Consider the following 22,575-nt stretch of genomic DNA (forward strand, 5'->3'; position numbering starts at 1 on the left):
TCGGGAGGTTAGCTTAAAAACCGTTGAGGGAGGGAGAGAAAAACCCTGTGGGATTTGGAATAGTAATGGCAATTTCTTGTAAGGGTTTCTTTTGGCAGGTAGCGATGTCACATTTGTTTTCTGTTTGTGTATCAGAAAGATCATTGGGCAGCATTTGTGCATCATCCTAATTTCCAACGGATGATTCTTAAAGGTGAGGGTACAGGCATTGAAAAAAAGAAATGGAAAACTATAAAAGAGTTGATCATCACAACAGTGCTTAACCAATCAAAGCTAGCAAGCACTTTGCCGGCGCCGCTGCCGCCTGATTTACTACAATGTCATTACAGAAACAATCTCACGTCATCTGCATAATCTCTGAAACATTATTAGCTCGACTTTTCACACAATCTTTGTTATATTGTTATTTTCGTGAACGTGTCACAAAACATTGCATATCACACTCCAATCCCATGGAGAACCCCGAATCTTCCTAATCCCCCACAAACGACTTCATTTGCCATTGTCGTGGTCGACGGGCACTAATCCCGTTGTTAGCATGGAGGTGAGGAAGTTATAATGACTTCACAAAGTAACCCCGGACGGAGTACTTTTTATTTACCACTCAAAAGGTTCTTTGATTCTGGATAACTTGTTGTTGTCCTTCTTAACAACATGTTGTGAACATCTTTTGTTTGTTATTTAGATGTATAGCAAGATAGATAGTTAAATAGTAGCAAAAAAAATGACTGAAAAATAGAAAGGGAAGAAATAATGAAATAAAGAAAAAAGAGCCAGAAAGTGTAAACAGAAGGAAACACAGTGAGAAAGACAGAGCCAGCGAAATAGAGAAAGTTAACGAATGATAAAAAAGAAAGTGAGGCAGGTGACCCCATGTGCACGTATCGTCCCTTTTCCTGCCAGACAAAAGCCTTTCTGCTGCTCCAAATCACAGCAAAATATTTTTAAATGCTCTTTCGCACAAAAATATAATATGAAACACAATGTGTAATAAAAAACAAATGCAAAAATATAAAATAATTTAAAGTTAAGTAGAACTTTTCCTTGATGCCCAGTTTTGTACATTTGCATTTGACAGATTCTTTAAAAATAATATTTTACTCACACAGCACAGGTGCATTGGAGAATAGGAATAGAATCCATTTTCTTCCCATCAAAACCGAAGACCCGCCACCCATTATCCTCTAATAACGTCATTACATTCAGCGACAGTTATTTGACTAACATTTGTAGGACCATGCAGCACTTATGTCGCTGAGACGTACGAATGCCACCAAATGAGAGATCCCCCCACCTTCCAACACCTGCAAATGTCAATTACCATATTTCCCTTGACATTTATCAGTAATGACCGGCATGATCCATGCGTAATCAGTGTCATTATGTGGGACTAGGGCGCGGGTGCCGTTGGTGGAGGTTGTGTTCTGTGCGCTCTGCCTAAGTCCGTGGCAGTGGCCACAAGCTGACAGCCGCTACACATACACACCAACAGGCTGCCCTGGATCAATCCAGCCTGGTTAGTGCTCAAGTACATCTCCATCAACATGGCACTAGAAGGTCCTCCAAGTTAATACAATAAGGAGTGTTAGACCGTTGTGTTTTGAAAGAGGGGTGTTGGCCCTCAGCGCACTTTTGTCGTTTTTTATCTATTCAATTGAACTACAATTTATTCATGAAACTATCTTTTTTGTATTTATTTAAGAACCGTTCCAATTTTTTTGGGGACAATATGTAACCTAAATATTTACATATAAAAATAAAATAAATATCTGATAACATTCAGTCAAAACAGAGAGACCTGATATTATTATGACATCCCCGTCCAGGATGTACCATTTTCCCTGGTTCTCTTATCTTGCTCATCGTCACGTTGACGCCGGCAGGCCTCACTCACCACGCCGATGGAGAAGTAGTTGTTGATGATGCTGTAGGGCGCCGGGTCTCCGGGTTCCTCGCGGTCCGACGGCGTCACGTCGATCCGCCAGCGGTCTAGCGTCACCTCGGCGCTGGTCTCGATGTCCCGCAGGATCTTCAGCAGGCTCTCGCCCTCGTAGCCTTCAGCCGCCAGAGAGAGAGCGGGATGGGGAGAGAGACACCCGGTGTCTGTGTGAGTCGTCGAGTCCAGCAGAATGGGTTTATGGGGCAAAGGCCCAACGTAAGACAAAGGGAGTTTTGTTTGCAGTGTAGTTGTGTTTAGTCAGTGAGACAACCACTTTTCTTTAAAAATAAAAATACAGAATAATAAATAAATGTGCACACTCAGACATACTGTATATATATAACACATATCTAAATAAAAAGGGGATTATTAATATTTATTATTAAAAAAATCTGAAAGAACCATGATGGGATTTTTAAGGGTAAACAATATCTGCAGCTAACTGCTGCCAGGAGTTCCACACATCTTGACACACACATCATGGCATTACAAGTGTCCTCTCTCGGACGCATACAACAACCACTGCACTGACTGTGAAATACAGGAATTATGATAAATGGGATAATGTGCATTATACATGTATGTTTTGGAAAACAGGTTTTTGTGGTGGTTTCGTTGTTCAATAATTAAAACTGGGTCTCACTCTTTCTGAGAAATTTGGTGTAGAAAGTGAAACTGTAGCAATACAACTGCACAACGTCATATTATCAAAAGCCACGAGTAGTGCGTTGGAATGGGAGGATGTGATTAGGTTAGTTTCAATCTGCAACCTCAGCACTAATGGCTACCTCAATCTTATACAGTTGACCTTTTAGTAAAAATAATTTGATAGGGTGTTGGTTCAAAATAAGACTAGGAAGATCTCTACATTTTGTGTCAAACGGTGTCAATATTAGATAATACACATTATTACAATCAAATAAACACAACAAGTTGAAATGAAAATAGCAGGTCCTGTGAGGAGTCTACCTACCTCCCCCCCAGCGCAGGCAGCGGGCCAGGTCATTTCCTGTGCCAAGAGGAAGTACACACACGGGGGGGTTCCTGTTTAGGTTGGCCTTATCTGTCATGGACGGGGCAAAAAGAGAGAGATGGTGTCAAATATAAATATCACAGACTCCCCGTAAAGCATTGAGAGACCAGTTTCAAATCCAACCCGACGGACAGGTCTCGATCCCTCTGTCCCTACAGAGACACAACCCTGTTCTCCAGGATCAGCGGCTTGTTTTAAAGCAGAGGTCCAAAGGAAATGTCCAGAATGTTGGGCATATTTAAAGACATGCATTCTGCCCAAGGCATATTACCTCCTTTTGCTTTGATTGATAAAAGATTGCAGCAATTTTTTTTGAGTAGCAGGGAACAGGTCTGTTCAGGTCTGAGCAGGTTTGGGAGACAAATAGAATCCAGAGAGGTGATTCTTTTTTCTTCAAATGATTACTAATATGTTTTATTTTCTTTCACCCACCTCAGATAATCACCCAAATTGACCAGCTCTGAATTTGGCAATTTTACTATTTCAGTCAGAAAACGTGCTGTTTTGCAAAAACAAATGATAACAAATACAGCCCAAACCCCCTCACCCCGTCATCTGTTTTCAGCAGATGAGGGGATGAATAACTAAACCAAAAAAAGACAAATCACTGAATAGTTTGTTTGGGAATCTGTATTTTCTTATTAAAAAGCCAAAAAAAATTCCAGTTCTGTTTTGAAATGGAAACTTGAATGGCGGTTGGGTTTTGGTGGTGTTAGTGAAGGGGGGGGGGAGTCTGGTGTTAGATGTTCTGTACTGTGCGTGGTTACCGATGAAGTCCAGGATCCAACCAACCGTTCCGTCTCCGCCGCACGCCAACACGCGGAAGTCAGGAACGTCTCTGAAGAAGTTCAACCTGTCAACACAGAGACAAAGGGATGTTAGCAATGCACACACATAGAAGTACACGCACAGACACACACAATCCCAGAGCAGACTCACGCACAAACACACACACACACACACACACACACACACACACACACACACACACACACACACACACACACACACACACACACACACACACACACACACACACACACACACACACACAAACACACACACACACTACGCAAAAATATATTTTTTCAATGAGTATGGAAACTCCTAAACAGGCACAGCTTATTTCAAATTTATTTTTAAATAAATATAATCTGTTTTAAAAACCACATCCAAGCCTAATTTATTAGCGCCTCCCTACCAACAAGCTGCATGTTGCACGGACAGTTCCTCATTCAGTCGGATAGGCTGCCTGTTAGCGGGCTAATTGGGTCATTACAGGCAATGTTCAGACCAACGTCTTCCGTTCCTTCACAATAACAACGCACTAACTGAATGAGTCGGCCTGCAGCCTTCGCATGGTGGATAAATGATCCGCTCAATTACTCTCCAACTGGGACTGAAAACCATATTAGACTCAAAACAGACGGCCGTCGACATGAAAGGCAACTTGGAGCACATTTAAATACCGAGAAGAAGCAAACACTTAATTTGCCGTAATCGCGTTAGCCTCGCAGCTAATTGACAGCAGGGTGCGCGGCTGCCTCCGCCTACAGTGTTCGTCACCTATGACCGGTCACCCCGCTAATACGTGCACTTGAGGAAACATTAACAAGGTTATGACGAGGGATGTACAAGGTCATCCGGAATGTTCCAGGGCTTTCAGGGGGAGCGAGTGCGGTGACTCGCCTCGTCTCGTCGCAGAGAATAACGCAGGGTTCAATACGAGTGATCTTGTCGCCACACGCATGAAAATCAATAGGAAGCAGAAGACAAAATGGCGGACAAGGTCAGCCGCTCGACCGGGAGCGGTGTTGGCAGAGTCCTCGTGATGCTATGCCAGAGAGACGGTATTAAAAATGGAATTTGGATATGCCCCTTCATGCCCAGTTGGCCGTGCATATGCCATTGTATATTCATATTTTTTGCCCACACGCATATTTTTGTTTTCCCAAAACCTAAATAGAGCCAAACAAGGCGCGAGCACGGCGGTTCCATGAAGGCTGATGGACAGCGAGTAAAGAAGCAGCAGAATTCTTATGCATGTCAACAGTCCTTGCCCCGTCCTTTAATCACAGGTGTGGACAACAACAGTGCCGGGCGATACCTGCTGCCTATGCAAAACAGATGTTAGCGTCCGTATGCATGGTCACATCGCAATGCGGGTCGGGTCGCATCCGTGCACACGCTCGCTCATGCACGGCACCTGGGGAGCGGCTGGCTAAAGTTTAAGGTTCCTAATTGTCTGTGCCCACCCGACTGTTGGTCCAATCACAAAGGCCTCCTCCCTTGCAAGTGATCGTGGCAATTATGTGTGTGCAGTGTGAGAGCCGCCGGCGTGTAGGGGTGTCAGTAAACACACTTCAGCGTATGCCACATGATAGGTGAGGCAAACATAAGGCGATGGGACGATAACCATGGTCGAGAATGCCCCGCATTGTCTGTCTGTTAATCACGCCTAGTGTGGTCCTACCGGGATATGTTGGGGGTTACGCCCATTGTGCGTGAGGATTGTCTTTGTGTGTGTGTATGTCAGTATGTGTACGTGCGCATCGTCATATCTGTAAAATCGTTTATCTCAAGATTTGATGTAGGGTCTTTTTTATTGAGTGTGTTGTGTGCATGTGGATGGGTATATATGAATGATTATAAGCATATCTTCTCCTGCAATGGGAGAGTGTGTTTCATTGTGTGTATGTGTGTGTGTGTGTGTGTGTGTGTGTGTGTGTGTGTGTGTGTGTGTGTGTGTGTGTGTCTGTTAGTGTCTGTGTGCACATCTTTTTAATTCATCGCCACAATGTGGCCCCTAAAGCGTATCTGAATGACTTACCCCGGCATGGGTCCGGTCTTGGCCAGGTTGTACACCTGTCTCGGGTTCAGAAGGTACTGGAACTTCCGATAAATCCTGGAGAGAACAAAAAAAAGGGCGAGAATCCAGAATCAAGACAAAAAAAAACGAAACGAAAATGAAACGTTAACCGATTCATCCAAAGCCAAAGAATACGGAAGAAAAAAACATATCTTCACAAAGCTCCGTCCAGATTCAAATAGCGGGCAGCTTAGGGCCCCGAGCCACGCGGGCGTATTAGTGGGACGTTTTGTCATATTAGCACAGACACAGACAAATATCCAATCATAGGCTGACAGTGAGCCGGACCGGGCAGCGGGGTGGGCCTCAGCCAAAAGGGCCTTGAGGAGGTGGCCATTAGAAAGACTAATTTATTTTAATTTCAATTTCATTACATCAACTAGCACAAGTCATACTTTGATCTCATAATTTAAACAGATGAGTCTCGCCATAATAGGGCGGGGACGAATATGTTTCAGTAATAACCCAATTAGCCCTGGGTCAAATAAAGGAGGTCGGGTGGTGGTGGTGGAGGCGCTGCGTCTCACTACCACTACCACTGCAGGCCAGGAGCGTGACGGAGCAGAGTGCTTAGGGGGCGGAGGGGGCGCTCCAGCACACAGACACTCCTGGGGTAGTTGGTGTGCTGGAGAAATGCTACTCTATTTCTAACTCCTGGACAAGTCATTTAGAACAGGCTTTCATCCAAAGCGACTTACAGCTAACATTCATTCATTCATTAAGTATAGCTCCTTAATAGTAATTAAGGAGCAGGTAGGGGTTTAGGGGCATATTGCTCAGGGAGGCCTATAGTTTAGACTGTGGAGATTGGGGGTTCAGACACTGAACCATTTGGTTCAGAGTTAACCCCCCCCACCTCTCTCTTTGTATCTTCTTCTCTCTGTGTCTCTCTCCCTATGTATCTATCTCTCTGTATCTCTCTCTCTCTGTATCTCTCTCGTTCTGTATCTCCCTCTCTCTCTATCTCTCTCTCTGTATCTCTCTCTCTATATCTCTCTCCCTATGTATCTATCTCTCTCTGTATCTCTCTCTGTATCGATCTCTCTCTTTGTATCACTCTCCCTACGTATCTCTCTCTCCGTATCTCTCCCTGCATCTCCCTCTCTCTGGATATACCCCTCTGTATCTCTCACACTCTTCTCTCTCTCTCTCTCTCTCTCTCTCTCTCTCCCTCTCTCCCTCTCTCCCTCTCTCCCTCTCTCTCTCTCTCTCTCTCTCTCTCTCTCTCTCTCTCTCTCTCTCTCTTTCTCTCTCTCTCCCTCTCCCTTCTAGGCCAGGCCAGGCTCATCAGAGGGTTCTGTATGAGTCCTGCTGGTGGAGGTGGACGGTAGCCGGGGCTTACCTCTCGCCTTGCTTGCCCCCACTTTTAGGATTGACAAACACCAGCAGAGGATGAGTGCCCTCTAATGTTGTTATCTACAAACAGAAAGAAAGATTTATCAGGGTAAATAGACGGTTCAGAATCCCTTTATGCACTTATTCCCTACCCTAGGTCGGCAAATACTATAAAGACTACCGCCAAATATTTTAGCATTTATTGTGGTCGTCATTGATTTTCTCGCGTAACAAAAAAAAAGGACGCAGCGAACCCATCGCTCTCAGAGTGAATCAATAAGTCAACAACATGACTCATAACTCAGACGCGGCTCCCAAAAGTTTTTAATGCCGCCGCCCCCCTAACCAGAGCTTCATCTCGGGCGGCGGCGTCCGGTGTGTCCACCAGGGACGCCGCTTTCCTGTCGCTAACTAACCGTCAGCCGGGCTGACGCAACACTGCTGGAGGCGGAGCTTACGACACACACACACACACACACACACACACACACACACACGCACACACATACACACACACACACACACACACACACACACACACACACACACACACACACACACACACACACACACACACGCACACTCATACACACACACACGCACACAAACACTCACACAAACGTAAACAATCCTCTAATCCCGAGGTCCCGTTTGAATACGACTCCTTCCTGCCATTACGAGTTGTAAGGACTCGGCGCGCTCTTCCTGACACAGACGAAGTGCTTACTGTACGTCCCCCCCCCCCCCCCCCTCCCCCTGGTCCCCCTAACCCCAGCTGGATTAATGAGCCCCCTGTCTGCCTCGCCAGTGATCCATTACTTCCTGTAATTATAAATAATAATCCTGATTATTACGCTGCTTTGCTGGCCTGAGGCAGAGATGGATGTGAGGGTCGGGGTATGATCCATGTGTGTGCTGTTCTCTCTTCTCTGCCAGACACACCAGGGCCGGACCAATGAAGGGGGCCACAGAGGACACCAGATAGGGCTCTGTCGTCGCGATACGCTCGCCTGATGGACGTGAACGCGTGGTGAGGTTAGGGCCGTGGGCAGGTGCTGAATATACATGGAATGGGAGACTGGGGTTTGAGTGTTCTCCATGACAGTGTTTCATTCATTTTATCTGATAGAAATCTGTCATATGATTATGACACTCATAGTATTCTTCAGATTTTATGTCTCTGAAGGCCTGTTTTGTAAAACGTATTCTGTGTGCTCTCCTCTGGACTACGATGACCAACGTGTGAACTAAGGAACGAGCAAAGTGTTTTTTTCAAAATCACTTCTTTAATTCCCCCTGCATATTATCCTCTTGAGACAAAACGCTGACCCTGGGTTCAAGGGACCTAAGCGTCTGAGTTGTCTATCTTCAACAGCACACCGAGAAGCGTTTCAGGCGTGTGTGTTAATAATGAGGATGCTTTGGCGCTTCACCTGCAGGCCCTGGCCATCCACGGTGACAGAGTTGGCTCTCTGCATCTTCCCTCGGCTTGTCTGGCTGCATCTGGAGTCCTTCCGCACTGTCGACTGCCTCTCCTGCAGCGGGGGTCAAAGGTCAATGTTTAAGGCTGAATTTTTCATCAAGAGATGTTGATCAACAATGTTGGGTTTGTTCGCATATTGTCGACTGCTTTAATACTTTCAGCACTACGGAAATACATTTCAGTATGTTTGAGATCCAATTGAATATATGAATTGCCCTGTTCATAGGTGAAATACAGTTATGGGTTTGATAGTTATTTCATTATAAGCTTTTGAATGAGTTGTGTTGGTAAAAAAGATGTAAATGTACCAGAATGATATAAAAATATATACTTTCATTTTATGTTATTAACCTTTATTTAACCAGAGAAAGAATAATTGAGATAAAAGTAATATGTTTAGGAGTGCCCTGGCCAAGTATACAGGGTTAGGGTTAACAGATTCGGTCATTATGCATTTCATTACCAATTACAAATTAATTCATAACATTTCTGTGGAGGCAATTACACAATCTTCAAAAACACAGATTCTGCAATAAAACTAAGCCGATGCATTGATCGACCATAATGTGATTGCAGGCTTGTGGAGGGTGAGGAGACTGTGTTTAGAACACAATCATCTGAGACCGAGGATCGGTTGCATTTGTGACCGTCTACGGTACAATGCCCCTTTTCTTTTCAATTATCTTTTCAAACATCCCTTCAATGACTTCCCTCTAAGAAAAAACAGTCCATCTCATTAGGAGTCATTATGCGAGACAGGTGGACGTTGCAGCCCGGTGACCTTTAACCCCTATAACGAGGACTCACCAGCACCACGGGACAAATGGTGTTAGGCGGTAGGATGTGATCTTTGAGGGGCCCGCAGTCGCACTCCGGCTTCACATGTGAGGCACACTTGTTATGGAGCTGGAGGAGGAGGTGAAGACAACGTATTAACAGCCCGCTCCTCGCTACCAAACAACAATCTCAATCGTTTCAATCACACCGTACATTTCCAGGCATGCTTTTCTGTTTTTTTCCCCCCTCTTTTTTTCTTTGTACATTAAACTGTGACGTTTGTGGTGGCGTTCGTGTCAGCCGTCGACGGTAAACAAGTGTGTGTTCTGCCGGGTGTAAATTGGCGACGGGGTACGTGGAGAAGGCAACAAAAAGGTGCAAAAGCATAAACTCTAAACAAGAAACAGTAGGAAAATAATGAGGCAGAAAGTCTGTGTGTCATCTCCCTGGGTGTCCACGCACCGTGATCTGGCACCAGACGCAGTGAAGCCCAGTCAGACCCTGGTAGCACTTAATGGTCTTGTGACACTTGTCACACTTGGTGGGGCAGTTCCCCTCCACCCAGAAATGGTGCATCACCTGCGGAGAGGAGACATGGGGGGGGGAGATGGAGAGGAAGAAGAGGTTACAGCAGTTGTTTGCCGTAAGACAAAGACATGGGTAAGAGCAGGAAGGAGGACAATCCGTGTTAGTGGAAACATGTTTGGGAAAGAAACAACAAAGGAAATAAGGAAAACAGTTGTCTTTCATTCATTAATAATAAAAATAAACAGACAAACAGAACAAATCCAAAGAAAGCTAGAAGGGAAAAAGGACGAAGGGAGAAACAATGGGCAAGAAAAAGCAAGCAGAGAAAATAAGTGAAGAAAGGCAAACAAAGAAAAATGGAACTGACAAATGAAAGACAATAATAATGAGGAAGAAAGAACAAAGCAAAATTATAAAAGATGACAAACGATCGATACAGAAAAGAGGAGCCATTAATAGGGTACAAATAACAAAATAAAAACGCCATTAACAGAAACACCAGCTTGAAAAAGAGAAAAAGGACAAAAAGCATCCAAAAGCAAACAAAGCAGGTTCTGGTAATCAGCCGCAGTGTTGTGGAGCTTAGCGCTGTAATTATCAATGCTTAGTGGCAGATTGAGTCGTGTTAATTCTATTAGAGGCAGAGGGTCCCTCGCTCTGATCCGAGCGTGCCTGCCCGCCAGCTCTCTAATCGGACACACCTCCGTGTTCTTCTTGGTCTTGACGTAGGTCTTGATGCAGGACGCCGGCGCCCGAGCCACGCAGCGCTCGTGGACCGTATACTTACAGACTAGAATGATGAAAAGAGAGGGAAAAAGGACATCTTTATTATGACTGTAACAGTAACGCAAGTGTTTGTGGAAAAGGACAACAACACAACAGCAACAAGAAAAACTAAAGCACAATTAAGAATCAGAGTCCATTTAAATGTATTCTTTTTCACAATCACAATTTTAACATGTGATCCCTGCCTGTAAAGCACTATATATGGCCAGATTTGTTCTGTCATTGGTATGTTGTGTATTGAACGAGGTTTGCGTAATGCAATCTAAGAAAAGTTACTGAAATGTAATAAATGTATAAATAAATATACATATATATTTGTCTCTGTGAGGTCGTTTGAATGTGTCCATGGGTGACCAACCTAGTTTTAACACTTAAAACAAAGATAAATACAGTGTATTAAAGGTGCTCAAAACCAGACAGAATTAAAACGGTTCAAGTCAATATATTGTTTTGCGAATGAAATCAACAAAATAATCTGCCTCTGGGATATGGTGATCATGTAATTCAATCTCTCCAACTCCACAAGACTTCAACATAGCTCGTCCGTCCATAACGACGGAAGATGCATTAAAGTGTATTGTGTGCCAGTATGTCCTGCATGCAATGTGCCTCTGCCAACGTTCTACCCCTTGCCTTTACAGTAGTAAAGTAGTAAATGTGTCCTGACCGGGACACTAAATATCCACAGTTTAGGCGGCACGGCGCTCTGAGGTACCACAACTCACAGGAGCAGCAGAGGCCCTGCTTGCCCAGGCCGATGAGCATGTTGAGACACAGGTTGCAGTAGGCCGGCTTATTAAAGTGCTTCAGCCTCCACACATGCTGCCCATCATCCTTCACATTCTGGAGGAGAGAGAGAGAGAAAGAGAGAGAGAGAGAGAGAGAGAGAGAGAGAGAGAGAGAGAGAGAGAGAGAGAGAGAGAGAGAGAGAGAGAGAGAGAGAGAGAGAGAGAGAGAGCAGGAGAGAATGAGTTTAATACCATGACTGATTAACCGGTTAAAACCGCCGTTAATTCACATATTAGAAACCAATTAGTTACTGGATTAATTGATTAATTGAGTCTTCTGAATTAAATAATGAGTGAATCATAACATTTTCTCTTTGTTGAGTTCATACATGTATTTGTTTGCGATGGTGAACAAGCTGCCCTATAGAAATAACATTTATAATATATAATTCCCCAATCACGGGCCAGAATGGAATAAAATAAATACGGTGATGATTGATTGACATGCTCACATTTTTGTTTGTTGACGTCATAAATATAATAACTGAACCCTAACTGGGGAGTCAGATGGCTCTCCACCCAATACAGTAAAGGTATCAATGAATTAATTTAATCCAATCTGCCTATGCATAATAGCAAAAATAACAAATGACAATACACCTGTTGGTCCGAACGCCACATGCAGGAACTGAGCACACAGCGCCATCTAGCGGCCAAACGTGTTCCCTGCCTTCTACGTGTATTAGGGATTTCTCCATTATGACGAACTGTTCAGTGAACATGTATCCATGCTGACCTGGTAAGTTTAAGCAGAGGGTCACTAAACCGAGGAACCTCATTTCCAAACCCATCAAGTACAGCTTGAGAAGGGCAAATTTAATCTGAGCATGTCATGTAAATACCTCTTCATTCATTTCGGATCTCATCGAGCCTCTTGAACTATGTGTGACCATAGACTGGCCTCCCAGTTCACCGACATGACCATGTCACGCTACGAGAGTGCCTGAGACAAGTGGCTGTTCTGTGCTGTTCTCCAGGTGGTTAATAATAGAGGGGTAATAGCTGTTGGGCAATACTTGTTATTCATCTACTGAAATCGACTGCAGACCAACTCCAAACTAATGGTTGATGTGTGAATTCCTTCCTTAGCAGCTTGGCAAAGCCTCTGTTTTTCTAATGACCAATGAGCACAATGAGCCATGAACCATACAAGATGGTATGTATTTTTTCCGCAATCACAAAGTTGCTAGGTCAATTCTCAAACTTCCTTTCATTTGCCTACATTTGTATGTGTGAGTGTATTCCAGGAGGAATCACGGTTTCATGAACTGGGTCTGTGATTTCTGTTGACTTGTGATCAGCGTCCTGGATTCTGATGACTGGTGATCTTGGTCACCTGGTTTCTTACGATTCATGATCTGGGTCTGCTGACTCATGATCTGTGCTCCTAGGTTTGTGCTGACTCACCGTCTCGAGGCCCAGCAGGACCAGCAGGGGGATGGTGGTCATGCCCCCCTGGATCCACTCCTCGAGGGATACGGCCCCGTCGTGGTCGTAGTCGATCTCCTGCATCATCTCCTGGAGGATCTGGAGACACACATGGGGAGCTGTGTCATTCAAACTACATATCCCATAGTGCCCCTGGTAATGAAACATGTACTCTATGGTTTTCATTGTTTTGTTTTTGTTCATTTGATTATTGATTGGTTAATTGAGCTTTGAGTTCCTCTTCAATGTACAAATGTCAGTACTTCTATACACGTTACAAGAACTGTTACATCATCAACAATTTTAAACAATAATCATAAAATACAGTAATGCTCAACATAACAAAACAGCTTTATCTCCGATATAAAATTACAAACAACGTCATTGACATTTTAGCAGGAATGTCATCACATTCTCAGAATACATCACTGTCCTTGGATAGTGTTCAAAGTACAGTCTAATGGGACCATCATGTTCCAGTTCATAAAGAATTGGAAATCAAAAAAAGTGGCGGGACTCAGTGTGTGGGCCATAGTGCGTGGGACGGAGATAACCGCTGGACGCTGTGATGTGTGACCTATGAATAGTGTGGGCGGGAGGGAATCCCCCCTGATCTGTACAGTGGATTATTGACTCTCACCGGTTTGAGTTCGGTCACATCCCACTCCAGGGTCTCAGCCACGTGCATCATCTGGGAGATGATATGCTCCAACTCCTGCACACAGACCCAAGTACTGTTATACCACTGCAGGTTCCAGTTCTACTCTTACCACATCTCCTGCACCGCTACTGCTGCTTCAGGACTTGTTTTGAAACACATTTAGCTAAGTGACTTCTTAGCTTTTTTTTATTTTCTGGTAAATGGTAGGGTTAGGCTTATGGTAATTTGTGTATCTATTTATAATTCTGCTGTATAAATTGGTTGAATTGTTGTTTTTGCTATGGTTGTTATTGTTATCTGTAACTACAATGCATTGTAATGCAAGTAACAACCTCTGGATCACAAATTTCAATATCGAGCTAATGGGACATTGCAAATAAATGTATGACTCGACCAAGACATTGCATAACATAAAGAAACATCCCTAATCATGGTTCTATAAGGACACTTTAACTAGCCCACACCTGAGGACACTGTGCATTACGTTCTACATGCTGTTACATTAGAATTGGACTAACAAATAAACCTTTGTTCAGAACCCTACTGCAACCCAGAAGGACAGATCGTTTGGAAACAAAATTATTCAACAAGGATAAAAAGAAGCTTTGAAAATAAAATTGTGTCTTTTAACATAAAGGAATCTCGAATCTGACAATGAATGATATGCACTTTCAAGAAATATATTTCCGACGGTATAACCCAATCCAATATACAAAGACACGCAAGGTCTATCTTTTATTTGAGTAAATGTGTCTCATCGACCCATTAGATCCACAAAGGGCAATAATAAACACAGCTCTGTGACATTGATGGTTTAATTACATTGTTTCTTTAAGGAGGAAACAAATGGCAGAACAATTAACATGTCGTCTCCAGAGAAAGGGTAGACTACTGTAGTCAGCAAGTGCACTGCATGGAGCGCAACCTCAATAGAAGATGTCTCTTTGAAGATAACAAAAGGGCTGTACACATACACAAAAAAAACACTGAATAAACAACTCTGCACTTTAAATAAACAAATTTGACAGAAGCGAAACACAAAGGTTTGTTTACCGAGCTGTCCAGAGAGCCGTTCCCGTCGGTGTCGTAGAGACGGAACATGACTTGGGGGACAAACAGAGCAGAGAGCATATCGTCAGAATCATCTGGGTGTTGAGATGGAGATAAGACAACCAGAGCAAAGAGCACACAGTCAGAATCAGCTGGGTGCTGTGATGGAGACAAGAGAGCCCTTTGCTTTTCACACCCGTTAAAACCATGCAAGCTTTACACCCCCAACAGGCAGACACACTGCACCCGAGAAGCTGCTGTTGGGTTGTGTTTTAAATGAGCGTCTGACAAAGAAAGCCCTTATCAATTTCTCCCACTTGCAATCGATCGCAGAGGTATAAAACATGCTCACGCTCATCGCCAGAGTAATAAAAAACAGTGCTTTATTCCTTGCACGCACATCTCCATGGCAATGCATAACTTCCCTATCAACTGGCTATGGCGTCATAGCGAAATATTGAAACAGTCATAAACAACAATATCCATTTCTAAACTACTCCATTACTATGCTAGTGCTATGGTGCGCGCTCCTTTAGACCCCCGGTACTGTGGTCGTGATTGGCTGGTAAAACTACTTTATTGGGGCTTTAGTGGTGTTTATGTGTGTGTGTTTATTTTGTGTGTCTTTTAGTTTATTTGATGTTTTATTGTGTCTGTGTGTGGGTGTATTGTGTGTCTGTGAGGCATGTGCATGGCTGTTTTGAGTTTGTGTGTATGTCTATATATATGTGTGGTTGAGTGTGTGTGTGTGTGTGTGTGTGTGTGTGTGTGTGTGTGTGTGTGTGTGTGTGTGTGTGTGAATGTGGTTCTGTGTGTGTATATTTGTGAATGTGCGTGTGTGCACTTGTGTACGTGTGTGTCTGCGTGCATGTATGTGTGTATCTGCGTGGAAGCAGGCCTGCGTGCGTGCATGCCTGAGTGTGAGTGTGTAGGTGTCGATGAGGGGGCTCACAGCCGCTGATGTCATCGAGTGCTGACGTCAAAGATCTATTAGATCAATCCACTAACGAGGAGCAAGTTGACAGCTTCCTCTTGCTGTGTGCGTGTGTGTGCCTATGTGTGTGTGTATAGAGTGTGAGGAGTGTGTGGAGTGTGGTGCTTCGTCCCACTCCCACACCCACAGGCTGAGCTAGGTGTTGAAACGGAACAGTACGAAAAGCGGTGGTAAGCTGCAGATTTCCGAGGTGTTTGTGGTGAACTAAATGGCTACAGGAGGATGGTACAATTTGTCTTGGACTAAACAGGGTTTCGGCAGTTGGTTGGTTTAGCCTAGCTATAAGTTGCGTGCTAAATATATATTTGGTGGTCTTTTTTTTTAATGTAAAAACGACTCTCTCCTGAATGTAGGCCAAATTGTGGCCAGAAGCTAAACGCATCAACAACACAAACATTATGCCAGTCTGAAAATGGTGTGATTCCTCCAACAACCAGCAGAGGGCTGCATTTGCTTGATGTAGACCCGAGGAGAAGGAGGGTGACTACATAGAGGGGGAGGAAGGTGGCGGTGGCGGCGGCTGGGGGCACATGGCTTTATAGACACATCTGCAGTGGTGGTAGTTAAAAAAAACTACAGCCAACGTCATGATGTGCAGCTATGCACATCACGCCTTCTGAATTATTTACACATTTCCCTATCCTTAATGAATGCGCATCTCCCTCCATAATGTGGCTCCGTAATGCAATGGCAGTAATGTAACTTTAATCTTATTGTAGCATTAAGTTGCGTGCGGCCTGCCTGCTGAATTCATGATGTGATGAATGGAATACGGAGATGTGTGCTGTCGATATGCTAATGAGGACCTCGCTAAGCTGAGAACACGAGGCGCTAAACGGTTGCTAGGAGAGCAAATGGTCGGCTGCTGTCAGAGGAGAGAAATAATAAAAAGATAAATAGAGAGGGAGAGAGGGAGAGGAAGACTCGCAGAGAGAAAAAAACACACAGTTGTACTATTAAATAATAAAAGGGAGGCTAGGGGGCTCCCATCAAAAAGGAGAATAATAATATGATGCTTTAATAAATAACTGGCAAAAGAGAAACACAAACAAGGTCTAATAACATAACACTATCCAATTGATATCTACAATTGACTACATGCAAGCACGCAAAAACACACACACACACACACACACACACACACACACACACACACACACACACACACATACACACACACACACACACACACACACACACACACACACACACACACACACACACACACACACACACACACACACACACACACACATATTTATTAAAGAATACCTTTTCTATGGACTATATGTTTTTCTCTAGATGTTTTAATTCAACAAAGTGCCCGTGTGTTCTGCAACTACATGTATGATAGGAGAATGAAAAGACTGTAGAGGGTGTTTAACACAACAGAACGACACAAGCAGAGGAGGAGGTGGAGGAGGAGGACGCCGATAAGGAGGTGGAGGAGGAAAATGAGGGGGCAGAGGAGGAGGAGGAAGAGGTAGTGGAGGAGGAGAATGAGGGGCAAGTGGAAGAGGAGGAGGTGGTGGAGGAGGCAGAGAAGCGGGAAGAGATTGAAGAGGGGGAGGAGGAGGAGGAGGAGGAGGAGGAGGTGAAGGAGGAGGAGGAGGTGAAGGCGGAGAGGGGGGAAGCAGAAAAGGAGGCCGGGGGGGAGGAGGAGAAGGAGCGGGTGGAGTAGAGGGCAGACGAGGAGGAGGAGGTGGAGTAGGAGGAGGAGAAGGAGGTGGAGCAGGAGGTGGAGTAGGAGGAGGAGGAGGAGGCGGGGTTCGTATACCACTCACACTCCAGTTTGTCCTCAGGCCGCCCGCCCTCCATCAGGGACAGGTAGCACACGATGTCCTTCAGCTGCACCGAGTTCAGGGGCAGGGACGCCGCCGCCACCACCGCCGCCGGGGGGGGGGTCTTCAGGGGGGTCGACGTGCCTTTTATCAGCTTCAGCCCTGCAGAGAGATCCCCGGAGGAAAGGTCAGCGGCTCCATCACCACCAGCACCGCCGCATCTAATATTCATGGCCCTGCAGGCCTGCTCTGCTCTGCTCTCCCAGACCCTGGATAGGAGGGGGTCCGCTGGCTGTGGGGGGCTGTTGGGGGCTATGTGTGTATAGAGAGGGTTACAGTTGCAGTTGGTCTCAGCTCTAATGCCATTTATTTATTTTTTTTCCTTGGGTGGTTTGGATTTGTACGATCAGCATACGATTGTAGAAGGACCTAACACTATAGGCCTGCTCAAAATGAACTCATTATTCACTGTAATGCATCTATAGGGTATCCCGGGATATCCCCCCCGATGCCAGCACCAAACATTTTACATTTAGGGGAATTTTGCTTACGCTTCTATCCAGAGCGACTAACAACCATTCATTCACACATTCACACACCGACGGCGGAGTCAACCACCCAAGGAGACAGCCAGCTCGTCAGGAGCAGTCAGGGTTAGGTTAGGGTTAGGGTTAGGGTAAGGTTAGGGTAAGGTTAGGGTTAGGGTTAGGGTTTCAAAGAAAATGTCCCTCAGACAGGAACCTACACTGTCCTGCTCTATCTATATACAGTGGACAGTGCTTGTTCTCCTGGTGAGTCATAAACCAAAACATTGGCAGGAGCCTACACACTAGCTCCTGCTGATTGACATCAGATCAATGATGAACCAATCAACACTCGCTCACAACTCCAGAGCATTCTGGGCCACTCTGGACATTAACTGGGTCAAACAACGGCTGGAGTCATGTGGCCTTGTACTATAGCACCTCTGAAGAAACAATCAATGTACATATTATTTGGAAGGGTAGTTTGGCATTAAAAACAGGCATTTTGATTAATTCAATGAAAGAAAGATTTTGAAATTGCCTGTTGTAAATCTCGGTCAACTAAGTGACTTATCACAGCCAAACAAGTTAATCACTTTGTGGCTTCATGCACTGACCCTAAAATTAACCCACAAACTGGTGTCCATTTTTTTTTTTTGCATATATATTGTGGCATTAGTTATCTTCGGGGTTGAAAAAAAAAATCATAATGCAAGTACTTGGAATGATGTGCATATTCAACTGGTAAAGCAACATTATTATACGATGAAGGCAAAAATTGCCTTCATTGTCCCCTTTCAGTCTCCTCTGAAATCATTAGAATAGCAACGAAGAACGAAGGGTGGGTTTTTAGTTGATGACTCGATTAAAACAACAGCTGAGAGAAAACCTCTTAGCCCCCTTTGAAAAAGAAGACATCTAGTAACCCACTAGTGCCAGTTGGGCTGCCAGAAGCTAATGTAGATATAACAGTTGTGGAAAATTGTCTGGAAACGCTTTCCAAACAGAAAAGTGGAGCAGCAGTGGAGACAAGCGTGTCTTATCTATATTCATGGATCCATGACCTCAACAAGAAACAACTGGGAGCCTTGTTAGGGTGCAGGGCTGTGAATACACTCACCAGACACCTTGGGCTTGTCACAGGATGAGGGACTGGGTCTGGGACCCTTGTTGCTAAAGGACAAGAAGAGATGCTGACAGAACTCTTCAGGCAGCTCGCTCTCCAGGAAGGTCTGCATGAACACCTTAAACCCCTCAAAGTCAATCTCCTGGAAAATACACCAGACAGAAAACAGCAAGTTTTATTTTAGTCATCAAACAATCCTGCCCTTATAATGGGAAGCCTTCTTTTAAGTAACCTTTCCATTTTATTGCTTCTCGAATTTAATTTTTTAATAAATAATACATGAGTGTCAGGACGGTTAACATTTTACTTTGCCGTTAAAAAAAAAAAATACCTGAACTATAGACACGCAGCGCAACCCTACTGGTAGTGAAGGTAGGAACAACAGTTACCTGGCTAAGGATTTCCTGTTTCTGTGTCAGGCAGCAGAGAACAGAGAAAGATACCAGTGATAGGTTGAACATTTGGATTTGCTTGTAATAAATGAAAGATGCTGGAGAACCGTGTTGATGACAGGTGTACACACCTCCTCTGGGTTGTACTTGGCCAACACCCCATCCCCGTGGAACTCCTGGAGGACATCTTTGAGCTTCTTGGTGGAGTCTGCGGATCACATTACCAGAGGGTGTTATAATTTCAGTATTATAAATCGCTGTGAGTCAACAGCGATTCATCTCAGTGGCACAGGTGAAACTAATAGAAGATAATTGCATCCAACAAAATGTCACGTAAAATTGGACAAAATGTTATATTTTTGTGTATTCTTTGATATTACCATCTAAACCAACCATATTAAAGAATTCAAGCTTTTTCGATAATGAACAAATTCCCAATTAATAGTTTAATAACAGTTAATAAATTGTCTTGCAATGATTGACGAATGGTGTTCATGTTGACTAATAGTGTTCATGTTTAATATGGAAATGGTGTTCATCTATAGGTGAGTTAGGGTTAGGGTCTAAAAGAGTTAATATCCTTTTTCCTGTAGGACAATTACATAAGCAAACTTAAACCTTTCTAACATTGTGATTTGCAACAATTGCAGGAATTGTGGTTAATGTTTGTGAATGTTTATTGTAGATTGCCTATGTCGAAGGGTCTGAGTCATGGTATCTACACATTTTTTAAATACAAATTGAATGACTTTTAAGACCTTTTTAAGACCTCTAAAAGGAAAATTTAATACCAATACCGTTGCAAATAAATCGAGACAATACACTATATAACTGTTCACTCTGAATAAAATTCAATATTATTTTATTCAGTTTGAATTATGAATAGTAACGTTCTTAACAACTGCCATCTTACCAATAACAAATCTTATGGTATAACAATTATGACAGAAAACAACAAAATAACTTAAATATAGTGCAAAATATAGTGCAAACACTATGCATATGGATTGAATGTTGTTGTTTTTTTTTACCAAGGTCTGATTAATCGCTAGGCCTTTACAGGAAACATTCAGCTTCTATATAATAGACGTCTATACCTTTAACTTCTATATAACCTAGACGTCTATACCTTTAAAGGAGCATTTCACCGGTGGAGGCATGAATATGTATTGAAACTGGGTCCTATATGTAGTCGAATAATAAAATAAAATTCTAATTTGGTGCCGTCTTGACCGAGAAAAGGCAGAAAGTGACTTTTTGGCGCTTGTGGATTGAAGACAACAACTCCCACCAAGCACCATGATGCACAGCTTCACTGGCCACTCCCGCTGATCTCCGCCTATCGGACACCTCGCTGTTCCATCTACCAAGCTGATACCGCAAGACTGCTTGAAAATCATTTCACACAACATTTCTAGTGAAGAGTATTAGTTGGTGAACTCAGTGAATTACCGTATTTTCCGCACTATAAGGCGCACTTCGTAAAGACTATAAGGCGCACTCCGTAAAGACAGAGTCATTTCGAAACCGCATCGAGCTGTAGAAACGCTGTATTCAAGGCGCTGGTTCTCCACAGAAAAAAGTGGAGCGCATCAAGCCTGCCCGCTGTATACAAACATTCAGTCACGAGGAGATTCAACCTTTTAAATTGAGCAGAAATACTTTTTAATGTACAGTTAGTAATTACATGTATTAAGGGGCTTTATTTAAAGCTACAAAAAGAATTCAAATAAAATAATAAATAAAAAATTCAGCGCAACTCTGACGTCCCGTAGCTGGTGGGAGGCTAATACCATCAAGCGTTTCAGACGTCCACACGAATCCTAACACAAAACCGCATAGGTCCGGATAGATTTGAAACCACCTCCGAGGGTGGTTTCAGAAATGTGCGGTTTCGGGCACCGGATTCGCCGGCTCCGTCTGGACGGTCGGCCGAACGGACAAGACTTATGCGGTTTCACCAAAAAATCGGCTTCGTGTGGACGGGGCCTTAGAAGGCGAACACGCGTTCACCAAGACGGGGAGACAGCGCCGGGCTACTTACGCCACTATCTGCCAATGGACCGTGGATGCCTGGGCTGATATATCAGTCTCAACTGTGGTCCAAGCTTTCACGAAGGCAGGAATAATCACTGAACTGCCAGGCAACAGCAGCGACACTGACTCGGATAATGACGAGAGGGAGCCGGGCATGTTGGATTCCGGACTCGCCCAACTGTTCAATTCGGACACTGAAGAAGAATGCTATCGATGTGACCAATCGGACATTGTATTTCGTAAAATAGAACATAAAACCGAACAAATATACACCCGCTCATTAATTCTGCCCCCGATTAAATTTAATGCCGCCCACCCAATAATTCCAGACTTTTTAAGACATTTAAGACCTTGATTATCAAAAATTAAATTTAATGACTTTTAAGACTTTTCAAGATCCGCGGCAACCCTGGTCTGAGTTTAGTTTTTCCGATTTTCTTACAATGCGAGTTCGGTTTGAGACGCGAGGCTGATCTGAAAGATAAATGTCTTATCGGGGGCACTATACCTGTGTAGAATCATAACAGTGTTGTTCCAGACCGCGGGGGAGCACCGCTCACCTCCGCTCTACTTTACACATTCAATTCTGTTTAGATTGCTTCGATTAGATTCTCCACGGAGCCCTCGAGCCTGGTTCGACTCAAAAGACTTAAGGTATTTTATTTATTTATTTATTATTTATACAGCGCACTGTGTGCACGGCCGTCAATTCTCCCATGACACACTCGAGCGAAGGAGTAGGCCTACATGTAACCTGAGAAGATTTCTGAAATGAGAACGCGTACACTTGTCATTGGGTCTTCTTCATATAAACAACCTATCTGATGCTAAGGTTTCTGAAATATTTTGCACATTCTTACCATGGCAAATGTCCTGTAATAAAAGATTTTGTGTTTCAAGCTTTGGTAAACCACCCAAAAACAAGTCTTAGACTTCTCGAATAAGGAATGTTTTATATTGTATTGACAGCCTATACGGAGACGAAGGGGACGTCTGGTCCCCTTAATATTTGTTGCCGGGTAGGAATAATGCAGAGGTGCGTAT

General features: G+C 43.9%; 1 protein-coding gene across 2 annotated transcripts in view; it reads right to left on the minus strand.

Annotated features, from left to right (window-relative positions):
* dgkb (diacylglycerol kinase, beta) overlaps positions 1-22,575 on the minus strand; it is a 53,410-nt gene that overhangs the window by 25,373 nt on the left and 5,462 nt on the right. Inside the window, exons 3-19 of one of the 2 annotated variants that reach the window (XM_030371141.1) lie at positions 19,626-19,702; positions 19,492-19,512; positions 19,097-19,244; positions 17,456-17,614; positions 14,681-14,730; positions 13,607-13,681; positions 12,946-13,065; positions 11,476-11,593; positions 10,666-10,754; positions 9,899-10,015; positions 9,467-9,565; positions 8,610-8,711; positions 7,184-7,257; positions 5,803-5,877; positions 3,740-3,825; positions 2,913-3,002; positions 1,895-2,055 (exon numbers count right to left, since the gene is read on the minus strand). In XM_030371141.1, coding sequence (XP_030227001.1) covers positions 1,895-2,055; positions 2,913-3,002; positions 3,740-3,825; positions 5,803-5,877; positions 7,184-7,257; positions 8,610-8,711; positions 9,467-9,565; positions 9,899-10,015; positions 10,666-10,754; positions 11,476-11,593; positions 12,946-13,065; positions 13,607-13,681; positions 14,681-14,730; positions 17,456-17,614; positions 19,097-19,244; positions 19,492-19,512; positions 19,626-19,702 — 1,661 coding nt within the window. The remainder of the gene's footprint in view (positions 1-1,894; positions 2,056-2,912; positions 3,003-3,739; positions 3,826-5,802; positions 5,878-7,183; positions 7,258-8,609; positions 8,712-9,466; positions 9,566-9,898; positions 10,016-10,665; positions 10,755-11,475; positions 11,594-12,945; positions 13,066-13,606; positions 13,682-14,680; positions 14,731-17,455; positions 17,615-19,096; positions 19,245-19,491; positions 19,513-19,625; positions 19,703-22,575) is intronic. The other variant, XM_030371142.1, reaches the window with a different exon arrangement.

This window comes from Gadus morhua, chromosome 11 (assembly GCF_902167405.1).
Source record: "Gadus morhua chromosome 11, gadMor3.0, whole genome shotgun sequence".
Lineage (NCBI taxonomy): Eukaryota > Metazoa > Chordata > Actinopteri > Gadiformes > Gadidae > Gadus > Gadus morhua.